Source organism: Gopherus evgoodei, chromosome 7 (assembly GCF_007399415.2).
Source record: "Gopherus evgoodei ecotype Sinaloan lineage chromosome 7, rGopEvg1_v1.p, whole genome shotgun sequence".
Classification (NCBI taxonomy): domain Eukaryota; kingdom Metazoa; phylum Chordata; order Testudines; family Testudinidae; genus Gopherus; species Gopherus evgoodei.
Genome location: NC_044328.1, coordinates 125,192,169 through 125,205,439, shown reverse-complemented (window position 1 = coordinate 125,205,439; position 13,271 = coordinate 125,192,169). Strand labels below are relative to the sequence as shown.

The 13,271-nt window shown below is 45.8% G+C and overlaps 1 protein-coding gene across 2 annotated transcripts in view; it reads right to left on the bottom strand.

The window, feature by feature from the left end:
• ADAMTS9 (ADAM metallopeptidase with thrombospondin type 1 motif 9) overlaps positions 1 to 13,271 on the bottom strand; it is a 143,954-nt gene that overhangs the window by 106,937 nt on the left and 23,746 nt on the right. The window contains exons 4-11 of one of the 2 annotated variants that reach the window (XM_030569560.1): positions 9,249 to 9,535; positions 8,084 to 8,167; positions 7,858 to 7,982; positions 7,356 to 7,396; positions 7,126 to 7,231; positions 3,944 to 4,090; positions 2,496 to 2,637; positions 1,272 to 1,379 (exon numbers count right to left, since the gene is read on the bottom strand). In XM_030569560.1, the coding sequence (XP_030425420.1) occupies positions 1,272 to 1,379; positions 2,496 to 2,637; positions 3,944 to 4,090; positions 7,126 to 7,231; positions 7,356 to 7,396; positions 7,858 to 7,982; positions 8,084 to 8,167; positions 9,249 to 9,535 (1,040 nt within the window). The remainder of the gene's footprint in view (positions 1 to 1,271; positions 1,380 to 2,495; positions 2,638 to 3,943; positions 4,091 to 7,125; positions 7,232 to 7,355; positions 7,397 to 7,857; positions 7,983 to 8,083; positions 8,168 to 9,248; positions 9,536 to 13,271) is intronic. The other variant, XM_030569561.1, reaches the window with a different exon arrangement.

The following is a 13,271-nucleotide window of genomic DNA, read 5'->3' as shown; positions in this document are numbered from 1 at the left end:
ATTTAAAAGATTGTGTATTAGACCAGGGATCGGTAACCTTTGGCCAGCAGCCCATCAGGGAAATCCACTGATGGGCCAGGACGGTTTTTTATCTGCAGCATCAGCAAGTTCAGTCAATTGCAGCTCCTATCCACCCTGGTTCGCTGCTCCAGGCCAATGGGGACTGCAGGAAGTGGCGGCCAGTGCATCCCTCGGCCAAAGCCACTTCCCGCAGCCCCCACTGGCCTGGAGCAGTGAACCGCGGCTAGTGGGAGCTGCAATGGGCCAAACGTGCAGACGCTGCAGGTAAACAAACTGCCCTGGCCCACCAGGGGCTTTCCCTGATGGGCCGCGTGACAGAGGTTGCTGATCCCTGTATTAGACAGTATTAGGGACAGCAAGTCTTCCAAGGCTATGACAACTATAACTATTACTGGTTATCCAGCATGTTACAAACGTAACTTTTTAAGACAAATCGTTGAAAACCATCAAGCTTACAGCTGCATGGGAAATGTTTTTGTTCTTACAAAAAATTCTGATAAAAGCTAAAAAGTTTTGGTTGAAATTTTTCTTCAAAATGGTTGGGTTCTCCTGGAAAAACTAAAATCCCATAAACTATCCCCCTGCCCTCCAGTTTTTGACACATGAACACTGAAAAATTGAGATCACAAACTGAAACATTTTGTTGAAATCAGACATTTCCCACAGACATTTCCATTTCTGGTGAAAAACAACTGTTAAAGAAAGTTTTAAATGAAACATTTTGACCAGCTCTGTATTCTACTCTGAAGTTGTCCAAGCTAAGAGCCAATTTTAAACATACTAATTACCAACTGCATATATTTAACTTCCTATGAATGGGAAAGGAAAACCTCCCAGAGTTTGCTCGAGTAATTCCATAAAAGTACAATTAGCTTTTCAAAAGGTAGAATGCATTTCAAACACACAATAATGGCAAACAGGAGATTATATCAGGAACAATTTAGAGGCATTTGAGAAAGGCATTTGCAGATGACATATTACTCCATTAATTCCAAGTTAGAGAGACTATCATACACTATCAGCACTGACAGGAACAGAACACATTACCTCCTACATCACAAGCCAGCATGATTATACTGTGCCACCATCAAAGCTATATAGAATTAGCCTTGGGTGAATTTCAGTTGTAAATTACACTCCATACAACTGAACTTCAGGGGATAAAAAAAGATTTTTGATTGATATATACAGTATGAGCCTTTTAACACCATTTTTATCTATAAGGGGATGAAACATCAGGTATTACAGACCTTTCCAGGTTCACACTCTGTCCCATCAGCCCAAGGTGTGTGTTGAGTACGACATCCTTTGTGAGATCCATCACTGCTGATGCACCAGAGGCGTCTGCACTGCATCTGCTTCATTTATTTAAATGATCATAGTATTAAGTAATGTCCGACTCGAGTGTGATGCACTCTGTTTATCACATGACATTTCACAATAGATTTGCCACCACTTACACAATGAATGTGTGCAATATAAAACAGGGCCGGGGAAGGGTGTGGGGGTGAGGGGGAGGGGAGTACTGAATAGCTATGGGGACATGGAGCCTTTCAGCTCTAAGATATATCAGTCCTGAACCTGGACGAGCGTGGGCAAACTTCTTCACATGTGTGGAGCCCACTTGAAATCAAGCTACCAGTAGAGCTGATTGGAAAATTTCTGTCAACAGGCGATTTTGACAAAACATGGGCTGCGCGTGTGCGTATTGGAACCAAAATCATGAAAAATCCCCCCTCCCCCCAGTCTCCTGCTACCAGTTCCAATCGAACCTAAGTTATGGTGGTGATCATAAGCTGTTCCCCTCTGGTAGCGTTTTGCTAGCCTATGTGAAATAGAACACAAAAATAGCCACTGGAATTGGCACTAACTGGTACCCAGGTGGGGAGTCTCAGCAAACAGCAGGGGACAATGTTTTTGCCTTTTACAAGCTGCTCAGTAGAACAGGAGTGAGGCATGCTGCAGGGCAGAGTGAGGAGTATTGTGTGATGCTTCTGTTTGATGGACAGAGGGCTTCTCTCTCCAGGGTAGTCATATGTTAAATAGCCCCTCTGTGGCTGGTCCACAGAGGACAGTTGCATTTTATAGCTCCCAGCTAATCATCTGGGGCCTGAATTTTCCAAAGGGACTAGTTATTCTGGGGTGCCTCTGTGTCTAGGTGCCCAACCTGATATACCTTGGAAGTTATGAGCACCCACCCTCTGAAAATTAAGCCTCTTTCAAGTGTCCCAAGTGGGACCCCTCCAGACTGAGGCTCTCAAAATCGCTAGTCACTCCTGAAAATGTGAGGAGATGGAGGCCCTGGAGTCAAACCCTGCCGATGGCCTACGGTAGTGGCTGTTATGGCGACGCCTTTTGCCACTGACAAAAATGAACAACCTGGGTACCAAACTATATGATAATGGGACTAACCCAGCAATGTTTTATTCCTATCGCATGTTACGAGCAAAACAAAGAGGTGGAAGAGCACTTACCATGTATGGGCAGACTTGAGAACCTGGTCCAAAAATTAACTCACATTGTTTATTAACATCATAAATTACTCCTGGGAGTTGCTGAGGCAAAGTGTAAGTCCTTGATACAGGCTCATCTAGTAAACATTCCCCATAACCAGTGCTTCAATAAAACAGAACAACAAGGTTAAACAGGGACTTGTCAGGCTAGAGCCCATTTCTTTTTAATGTATTCATCAATGCAGTATCTGTGTGCCACACAAAGGTTAACAAATTATTCCCCAAAGACTCCTGCACCAGACTGAAATATGACCATCACCCATTTTACACATACCCTGCTTACATGGTGTGCCCCAGATCCTTGCTTATAAACAGAACTGTGAAAAAAAAAACCAGATTGCCTTCCTCCCAGCCTGGGCCTTAACCCACAAGACCATCCTTTCTCCCTTGTTATTGGGTTGTCCTATTTAACATACACTACTTCAGCTACTGAGAAATACAGCACATTGCTTTGGGTACCAAGAGTGAGTGCAAACTGAAAGAGGAAATACTGAATATTCCCAAAACACAAGCAGTGTAAGAGCCACCTTGAGGGATACAAGCTCTCAAGTCTGACTGTACACAACATTGGTGGGAGCAGGTAAAGGCTCATACCAATGGGAGAAGAGGGCAGGCACAGGACATGTTCACTAAAAACTCTTCACTGTACGTCAGAAGAACTCTGAATGTTCAACTGACATCATGGGCACAGATCCTGGGCCACATTAGGGCAACTTTGTGCCATTCCGAGAGGTTGACGTGGCCTCAGAGCTACTTAATTAAGCTACCAGAGGGCTCCTTCTGCATAGGGGGACCCTAAAGAGGTGCAGTGCCTCTGTAGCAGCTGCTATGCTAACCCCTTCCCAGCTGCCCACATACGGAGTATGGCCAGAGGAAAGGTTGTGTGGCCAAGCCCCTTTCCCCCTTCATCCTGGGCATTCTCAGATGCCAGAATGGGCAGTCAGTGTAAACCAGAGCAACTTCAGGGCCTTTCTAATTTATTCCAGGGTCCAGGCTGGCTCCAGGTCAGCGCCAAGGCCTGCAGAGGTAGATTTCCTGGATTTTAGCAACTGCCTTCCTAGCTGGGCCAAGTGCTCCTAACATACAACTTGGTATCTGGGTCACAAAGCTTGGGAAACGCGCTGCTCGAGTTTAGCAGAGATGACGAGTTCCTTAAAAGTGATTTCCAGGGGGGTCAAGACTTAGCCTTCCCCATAGAGAAGCAACTCCTTGCCAGCTAATCATGAGACTGAACTGGCAGGGACTGAAACTCAGAAGCTGCATTTCTACACTATGTAAATGGGACACACACACATGCACCCCACTTCAGCTCCTTTCCAAATGATGCACACTTTGCTTTCAGTGTAACAAATGAGCTCTTTGAAGGAGGCTGTATATATAACAACACTGCGACATATATAATGTCTTACTCTAGAAACTCAGTAATGTATTTCCTACTACATTTTGACCACATCCAGGGGTTGGTATAGAAGTTCAGTGTTGGTGCCATGACATGTTGTTGATTTTTCCCTCCATCTTCTTTGCACTTATTATTGTCATCATGTGGCATGTTAAATCTACAAAAAGCAAAACAAGTCTAATGAAGTGCACATTAAAGACCACGCATACCGTACTTCAGCAGAAATAGAGTGTATAAAACATTTTGTCTCATTTTGAAACTGCTGGTCAATATTACAGATAAAGATAAAATTAGCCAAAATATTTGGAATAACCAATACACAGTAAGTGCTTTGGAACATTATAGGATTCTTGGAGTGTGCAGCCATTTGCAGCCAGAGTACACAAAAGCTTTCAACATCAGAAATCTAAGTGGCATTGTGGGTACTCCAGGTATTCTCAAGCCAAACACTTTGGGTAAAATTCAGATGCAGTTTTCTTTCTTGCTACCTGTAGCCATGACCCTGCAGGCATTCAGATCTCACAGGATTGGGCCCAATGTTATGCCAGTGACAAGTTTTCCCCAGCCAATCCAAACACTCAAAGACTTTGGCTGGGAATTTGAAAGTCAATAGGAATTCGGGACCTGACTCTCTTCGGCTCCTTCGTAAATCCCAGCCTTCCGCAAGCTGTGGTGAAGTTATAAAATATGAGCATCATTTTGGACTTACAAAGTTTGACACTGAGGCACTATCTGTACTGTGAATGGCTATTGGCGGCCAGTCACCAATACAAACCCCTAGTGCAGAGAGACACAGCTAACACAAATCGTGATTCGCACCAGTGCAGAATACCCGAGTTCCTAGTAAACAGCACTGATGCAAATTGTGTTTTACAGCAGTGTTGCTTGTGTTTTACAGCAGTGTTGCTTGTCTACTCTAGGAGTCTGCAAGCCATAGAATATCAGGGTTGGAAGGGATCTCAGGAAGTCATCTAGTCTAACCCCCTGCTCAAAGCAGGACCAATCCCCAGACAGATTTTTGCCCCAGATCTTTAAGTGGCCCTCTCAAGAATTGAATTCACAAACCCTGGGTTTAGCAGGCCAATGCTCAAACCACTGAGCTATTCCCCTCCTATTTTTTTTAAAGTCCCTAGTATAGTTAAGCCCTGAGCGTTCAATACCCTAGTAGCAGAAAGTTTCTAATGAAACTGAACTGTAGGTTTAGACATCTGGGGCCAAGTTTGTCCCTGATGTAGTTGCCTAAATGGAGTCACACCGGGGATGAACTTATATTTTATCTGGTAGGTTTACCAAATGCCATCAAGAATCAATATCAACATAAACCTGTCTGAGATTTGCAGCACACGCTCAACTGAAGAATGCTGCAAAAATGTCACTGACACAGAACATCTTAAGCGGCTTTGCTATTTGAAGCGGAAGAGGGGAAATGACTTGATGTGATCCAAAATTTGAAGGCTGATGAGTTTCTATTTCCATTAAGATTTCGTCCAGTGAGCCAAGTCTTCCCTCTGCCTCCCACACAGAGGCACTCCGGTTCAGGACCATCTCCTTGGGATGAAGTTTGTGAAATAAACTGCTGCAAGTTGGGGGTGGGGGGCTCAAACCTTGGGGATTGCCGTCAGGATATCAAATTAAAAAAATACAACTGCACTTAAATATACACGGCCCAAATGAAAAACCGTTTTAAGCAGCGAACGAGCTGTTCATTAGAACTCACCAATCCCACCTCTGAAGTCTCTGATCTAAAACACAGTATATTATTTTAATTGGTGACATAGCCATCAGATAGATGACACATCCTGCACTTGTAAGGCAAAGGACTAGGTGATCTAAGCCCATCTTTTTCGTCCCTACTTTCAACGATCAACTGGGGGCTCAACTCGATGTGGGGGCATCGGGAATCCTAGCTCCACAGATGGTCATGCTCATCCACATGAGCACGGCCTTGGTAGAAGCTGTCTCAGTCGAATGCCAATCGCACTAAGCGAAATTCATCCTCTGGCGTAACTACTCCATTGACTTCAGTAAAGTTACACGCCAGGGTAGGGTCTGTTCTGAGAAACGCGCAGTGGCAGGGGCCCTGAGGTTAGGTGGCAGAAGGGGAGAGGTTTGCCATGTTTACTCTGAGCTCTTCCATCATTGCAGCCCTGTGATGAGCGTGAGTGCGTGCCAGGTGAGCAAAGCATGCACCACGCCATAAAATGTGCTAGCTCCATAGGCCTTTGAGACCTTGGATCTGCTTGGAGACACCCTGCTGACTCCCACCTTCTGCCTTCAGAGGCGAGTTAGGCCTGAGAGGAAACGACAGTGCAGGAGAGGATACGTGTTCATTTGATTTGGGCAGGGGGATGGGAAGGGCAGCATCCTTTTCTCCCCTACTCAACTGCTACCCACAGCTGGGGACTCTCCCCACAGGTACCAATTTTCCTTAGCACCAGTGGGTGGTCATGCCCTCCCTTGCCCCCGCCCCAATTCTGGCCCCTTCCTGCCCCATTGGACCCCTCCCAAATCCTCATCCTGGCCCCGCCTCTTCCCTGAGTGCATCGCATTCCTCTTCCTCCCCCCACCCAGTGCTTGCTGCGCGAAACAGCTGTTTCGCGGCGCAAGCACTGGGAAGGAGGGGCAAGAAGCAGGACGCGGCAGTACATTCAAGAGAGGTGGCAGAGGCAGAGGTGAGCTGGGCAGGGGGGTGGGGAGGGGAGCTGCCAGTGGGTGCAGAGCACCCACCAATTTTTCCCCTTGGGTGCTCCAGCCCCGGAGCACTCACGGAGTCGGCACCTATGACTCTCTCTGACACACCCTCCCACCCATTCTGTGCTCCCCTGGGGCTGGGCCTTCTCTTGGCCACTCCATGCTGCTACCACTGGATCTGCCTTTCAGATGCTGCCTGCTGTTTTGCCTCCTTGTCCTTGCACTTCCTACCCAAGTATGCTCATTTCTTAGGCTCAGCTGTGCATTACAGAATCATAGAATATCAGGGTTGGAAGGGACCTCAAAGAGGTCATCTAGTCCAACCCTCTGCTCAAAGCAGGACCAATTCCCAACTAAATCATCCCAGCCAGGGCTTTGTCAAGCCAGGCCTTAAAAACCTCTAAGGAAGGAGATTCCACCACCTCCCTAAGTAACCCATCAATTCCATATAGCATATATCTTTGGCTATTTAAATGTAAACTTATTTGCATAAAAACATACACATGGCCAAGTTCATGCGCGATCGTAAAAGCAGTACTTAGTCCGTTATCTTCGCTAATTGAACAGCTTCTGTACGGATCACAAACAGTGCCCAGTTCAGCCAGACCTAGAAAGGCAAGGGCAGAACAAGAAGGGTTACAATAAAAAACAAAATACTGCTCAGAGTTAAGCACATATTAACATTGTCACCTCAAAGGAGTAAAACAAAAACAAAAATAGATGAAGCTTACCTAATGTATCACATTTGTCGTGAGCTCTACAAATATCCTGTCTGAAAGCAGAACAGACTTGACGCTTTTAATTTTCATGTACACGCAAGTTACAGTACAAATGCAAAAATAAAGAAAAAATAATTCAAAAGCAATTCTTGGTTCTCCAGCTGACATTCTCAAGCTGGTTTTGTCACATAAGCTGTTGGTGAACTGAACAAAGAGGTCTGATTCAACTGCCTATTTAAGTCAAATCGAGTTTTACCATTTGGTATTAGGCATTCAATGGCATTAGGAGCAGATCCTGGATACTACAATCAATCAATCAAAGATGCATTTAAACAGAGGGATAAATATTTACCATACTTCTTTTCATTGCTACACTACTTCCACAGTTGCAATCCAAACATTTATTGTCATTACTGGGCTTCCTCAAATCATTTATTTCTGATAATCACATGCATTACAAATTCCAACTGTGATACTCAAATGGCTACATTATTAATGAGAAAACTTAATATACCTGGTAACAAGTACAGCGGTATCATGTTTGGGTAGATTGTTTTCTTCAGGGTGGTTCTGGGAATGCTGCCATTGGCAAAAGTTTTTTAATGTTGTCTGGGCATTATAAGATATTGAAGGACCATCCTAGCCATAAAAAATATATATACAAAAATGTGTATTTTAGTTATTTATCTCAGTGTTCACTCCCTGTGGCAAACACAAAGTGGAAAAAATTCTTTCATTACCTGTTCATTATGTATCACGACTAATTTCACAATAACAATATTAATTAAATTTCCAATACTTGGGTCTTTATAGATAGAGGCTACCTGCATCAAAGAGAAATTTTCATAGTTAATGCTAGCTTCAAACAAAGAATCAAAGCAACACAAATTTGTCTTCTGTTCTCTGAATGAGCAGAGCATGGCAGCTCTTCGCTCTCTCAGTAGGTAGAATTTTAGCTAATGATCTGGTCATGAACATCATCTTGGTGCAAAACCTTGAGAGATTTAGCATCACGCCTTGAGCACAAAGATCCAGGGGCATTTGGAACCATTAAGTCTGTGTAACCCACCTCCTGGGTGTGGTGTTCTGTCCCATCTAGTGGCACCAAGACCACTTAGAAAGAAAGAGAGAGAGAGAGATTAATGAGTTTGCTCGGCAGCCTTAGCTAACAACCAGTTGGCTTTTAGCTCATGTGATAGAGGTTCATGCACTACACTCCAGAGGTCCCAGGTTCGATCTTGCCTGCTGACAACCGGGGTCTGTCAGCATTACACCTGCTCTTGAATGGGGTGAGAAAGCTAAAGAAGATGCCAGCAAAACCACCCTACCACTGCACACAAGCCAGAGTTGCCACTGGGACTCCTACTACCATAATGGAAAGTCAACTGATACTACCATTCTTCATAAGCTTTAAGCAGCAAAGAAAATTGGGTAACAACTCAACTTCTAAATCCTAGCATGTAGGAAGGGGGAGGGGATCCACCCTCATGACTGTGTACACTCGGAAGCCACATGTGGCAAGATTCTCATTCAGCTTGTACATCACACGGACCTGAGTGGGAAGGAGACTAGATCTCAAGGACAGCAGCATTAGGCTGTGGCAACCCTACTGCTGGAGACTTGGGGAACTGAAGGAGTGAACCACAGGAATAGTTAATTTGTGTGGTGGAGCCGGGGCTGGAAGAAGCCATCCAACAGGACTGGAAGAGTCTCTTGTGGGTTCTGACATTTTCTGTATTGAGGGAGGACATGACTGAAGTTTTGTCAATATGAGCCACATTCCATCTTTACCTAATCCTGACTTTAGTACAGAACTTGATGTACACAAGCTCTGAGTATCACACCCTCTTGGGATGGGATGAGTAAAATCCAAGGGGGAAATTCTTCCTCTATTTTGATACTTACTATTGACATTAATGTTAAGATATAGTGTTGCAGATTAGCTCCGTGGTAGGCAACCATTCTGCTGTCTGCCACCACCATGACCTCCACAAATCGAGGATAGGAGAGGAATCGCTTTGTTCTTCGGTGCATCTTGACATCACTTGTGTTCTCAGTCTTGTTGTTATATGTAGAAAATTGATTTCTTGCTATGCTATGTTTTAATACCTCCACGTCCGAGAACAGATTAATTCCTTGCCATTGTCTTCTCTGGTTTTTCCTCTTGCCCTTCCTGCGACTGTTTTCATGCCCTATGGTTTAAAAAAAGATGGATTCCTGATTGAATGCATTCAAAACCACACGTTTTCATGTTAGGAATACACTTTACTTCATACAACAGCTAGTAGCCTGTCTCCTGCACTCATTCAGATTTGTTCTAAGCAGCCATGCAAAACGAGGATTGCATGGAAAGCCACAGTTTAGCAAAGCACTTAAACATGTTCTTTACTTTAAAGACATGAGTAGTTCTATTGAAGTCAATGATGCTTAAAGCTAGACGTGTTCAATTGCGTTGCTGGACCAGGACCAGAGTAATCCAGTATGTAGGAAGAATTCATACTCAAAAATCAGCTAATTTTTTTTATATTTGTATCCAGGAATTTTAACTGTTCTGTCTGCGTACAGATTCCATGTGTGTTCAACGTGGCTATTAACCCACATAAGAGAATAAGGGCTATATCCTGCCTCTCTTACTCAGGCACAACTGAAGGACGGAATAAGGACTGCCAGATTTTGGCCCCAAAGACTGAAGTAATTACATGTGATTCATTTCTGTCTGTAACAATAGCATGGCTGTGCTTCAATTATTTTTTCCCTTCTTATTATTCTGTGCCACTGAAACAGTAAAGGTCATCTAATAACACAGCTGCCACTGACTAAAGAATAGAACACAGGAAGTTTCACATATACTGCTTTTGATATTCAATTAGGCACACCATAAAAAGGGACCTGGAAAGTATGTTAAAAGCTGATATGAAGATGACAAAGTGAGGAGGGTGCATGGGAAAAGAACACATATGGAACATGTACAATTAAGATTTACCATCTGATTACTACGTAATTATAGAATTATTTAAGTGTAAGAGCAAAATCACTGGTATTTGATACCATTTAAGTTTTAATCAGCTCATCAGAGGAAGTAGCTAATTGAATGTGATTCATCCAAGAGAAACAGTTCAGTACTGCTAAGTAACAAAGCCAAATCAGCACTGTTCATCTAACGGCCTATAGATCTCGTAGTCTTTGTAGCTTTCCTTTCATTTCATCATGCTGGTGAAAAATATCTCATTTCCTTATCTGACCCACTGAGAAGGGCACAGGAAGCAGAATATTAGGGAACAAAGGAACGCTCAGAGTGCAAACAAGATTTCAGCGATGGGGAACTTCTTGGCTATTTGACATGTGCCGTTTCCTTTTCGGATGTTTTAGTAATAAATTCCAAAAAACTGATTTTACAATGTTAATAAATAGCAGCAGCCAGCTAAGTGTATGACCCAATGACTGTTCAACTGAGAATGGATAATTTGCCTCCTCCATGGCAATACACGACATTCTAAAATTAAATGCTACCGTCAGAGCTGGCTCCAGGCACCAGCATCCCAAGCAGGTGCTTGGGGCGGCAATCTGCAAGGGGCGGCATTCCCTGTGTTTTTGCCCCCAAGCAGCGTGCCAAATTGCCGCCGCGGATGGCAGGGGCAGTCCGTGTGCCGGTAGGGCGGCACGTGCGTTTCTGTGGTGGCGGCAATTCGGTGGCAGCTTCTATGTTCAGCTGTCCGTGGCGGCTCAGCTTCTGTCTGAAGACAGAAGCTGCCTCCGAATTTCCACTGCTGCGGAAACTCACGTGCTGCCCTAACGGCGCACAGACTACCCCCGCCATCCGCGGCGGCAATTCGGTGCACTGCTTGGGGCGGTGAAAACAGTAGACACGGCCCTGGCTACCGGACAGCAAACAATACAGAACTCATATGAACGCCAGCCATGCTTCCTCATGTTTGGTGTGGACTACCTTATGACAGCTAACAATCCATGCATAACAGCTATTTGAGTAGGAAGCCTGAGAAAACCCATGGCATTCATATATAACTGGGTTGCTCTAATTATCCTGCACTAATCAGTGCTGTTAACTGGGCAGGATTCTGCTCTCATGGTAAACTAACTTCAGAGGCAGCATTGGCATACTCTTGATAAATCAGTACAGAAGCAGGGGGAGATGGATTAGCGTTCATGTTGCACTGCCTGTCAATACTCAGCCCGGACCAGGGAAGCTAATGATCCAACTAGAAGATCACATTAGGTGATGAAGCCTGGTCACATGCCACCTGCATCTGCTAAGAAGTAGTGCAGAAGCAGGCCAACTATACCTATATGTAATCCCCTTTTCTTTTCTAGTTTTGGGCCAAAAACCTTATAGCTGTAATTACAGCAGCTGTTTCTACTTACTGTGAGTGGATATGGAAACATTCCCAGCCTAGGGGGCAGCATACAGGCTTGACTGACTAGCAATGAATAGTTGCTATTTGAGCATCCTTGAGCAGTGGTTCTCAAACTTTTTTACTGGTGACCCCTTTCACACAGCAAGACTCTTAGTGCGACCCCCCTTATAAATTAAAAACACATTTTTATATATTTAACACCATTATAAATGCTGGAGGCAAAGCAGGGTTTAGGGTGGAGGCTGAGAGCTCACAAGCTCCCCATGTAACAGCCTCGTGACCCCTTGAGGGGTCCCAATCCCCAGTCTGAGAACCCCTGTCCTAGAGGGAGTGTAGGAAGTTGTTAACCATGCTCTCCAGCTATTCTGAAGCCAGTGTGGAAGTTTGCATTAAGGACAGACATTCTTGCATGTATACACGTACCCCTCAGTTAGGGCTTGGAAGCTCTTGACTAATCAGCAGTGAATTCTCTTGCCAGGGGTACAAAACTGGCAGCCAAGTTGAGCACCTGTTGGAGCAGGGGTGGGCAAACTATGATCTGTGGGCCAGATGCGGCCCACCAGCCATTTTAATCCAGTCCTCGAGCTCTCACTGTGGAGTGGGTCTGGGACTTGCCCTGCTCTGGTGCTGCAGCCGGGGAGCAGGGTCGGGGGCCATTTCATGTGGCCCCCAGAAGCAGTGGCATGGCCCCTTTCCAGCTATTACATGTAGGGGCAGCCAGGGTGCTCCACTTTGCACGCTGTCCCCACCCCAAGTGCCGCCCCTGCATCTCTCATTGGCCGGGAACTATGGCCAATGGGACCTGCAGGGGCAATGCCTGTGGACTGAGCAGCATGCAAATCCACCTGGCTGTTCCTCCAGGGCCGGCTTTAGGCCAATTCCACCAATTCCCCCGAATCGGGTCCCGCGCCTAAGAGGGCCCTGTGCCCAGTGAGAATCCCTTTCCTAACTAGAGGCGCCTTTCTAATTTTTACTCACCTGGTGGTGCTCCAGGTCTCGGCAGCACTTCGGCAACAGGTCCTTTGCTTGCTCTGGATCTTCAGCGGCACTTTGCCGGCAGGTCCTTCAGTGCCGCCGAAGACCTGGAGCGAGTGAAGGACCTGCTGCCGAAGACTCGGAGCACCGCCTGGTGAGTACAAGCCCCATGTGGTTTTTTACATGTTTTTTTTAAAATATAGTCCTACCTGCCGAGGCCCTGTCGAAACTGTTCGAATTGGGCCCCGCACTTCCTAAAGCTGGCCCTGCGCGCCTCCACATAGGAGCCGTAGAAGGGACATGCCATTGCTTCCGGGAGCCACTTGAGTAAGCACCGCCCAGAGCCTGCACCCCTGAGCCTCCTCCCGTGCCCCAATCCCCTGCCCCAGCCCTGATCCTCCTCCTACCCTCCAAACCCCTTGGTCCCAGTCTGGAGCACCCTCCTGCACCCTAAACTCCTCATTCCCAGCCCAACCCCAGAGCACACACCCCCAGCCGGAGCCCTCAGCCCTCTCCCGCAATCTGAACTCCTCATTTCTGGCCCCATCCCGGAGCCCACACCCCAACCAGAGACCTCACT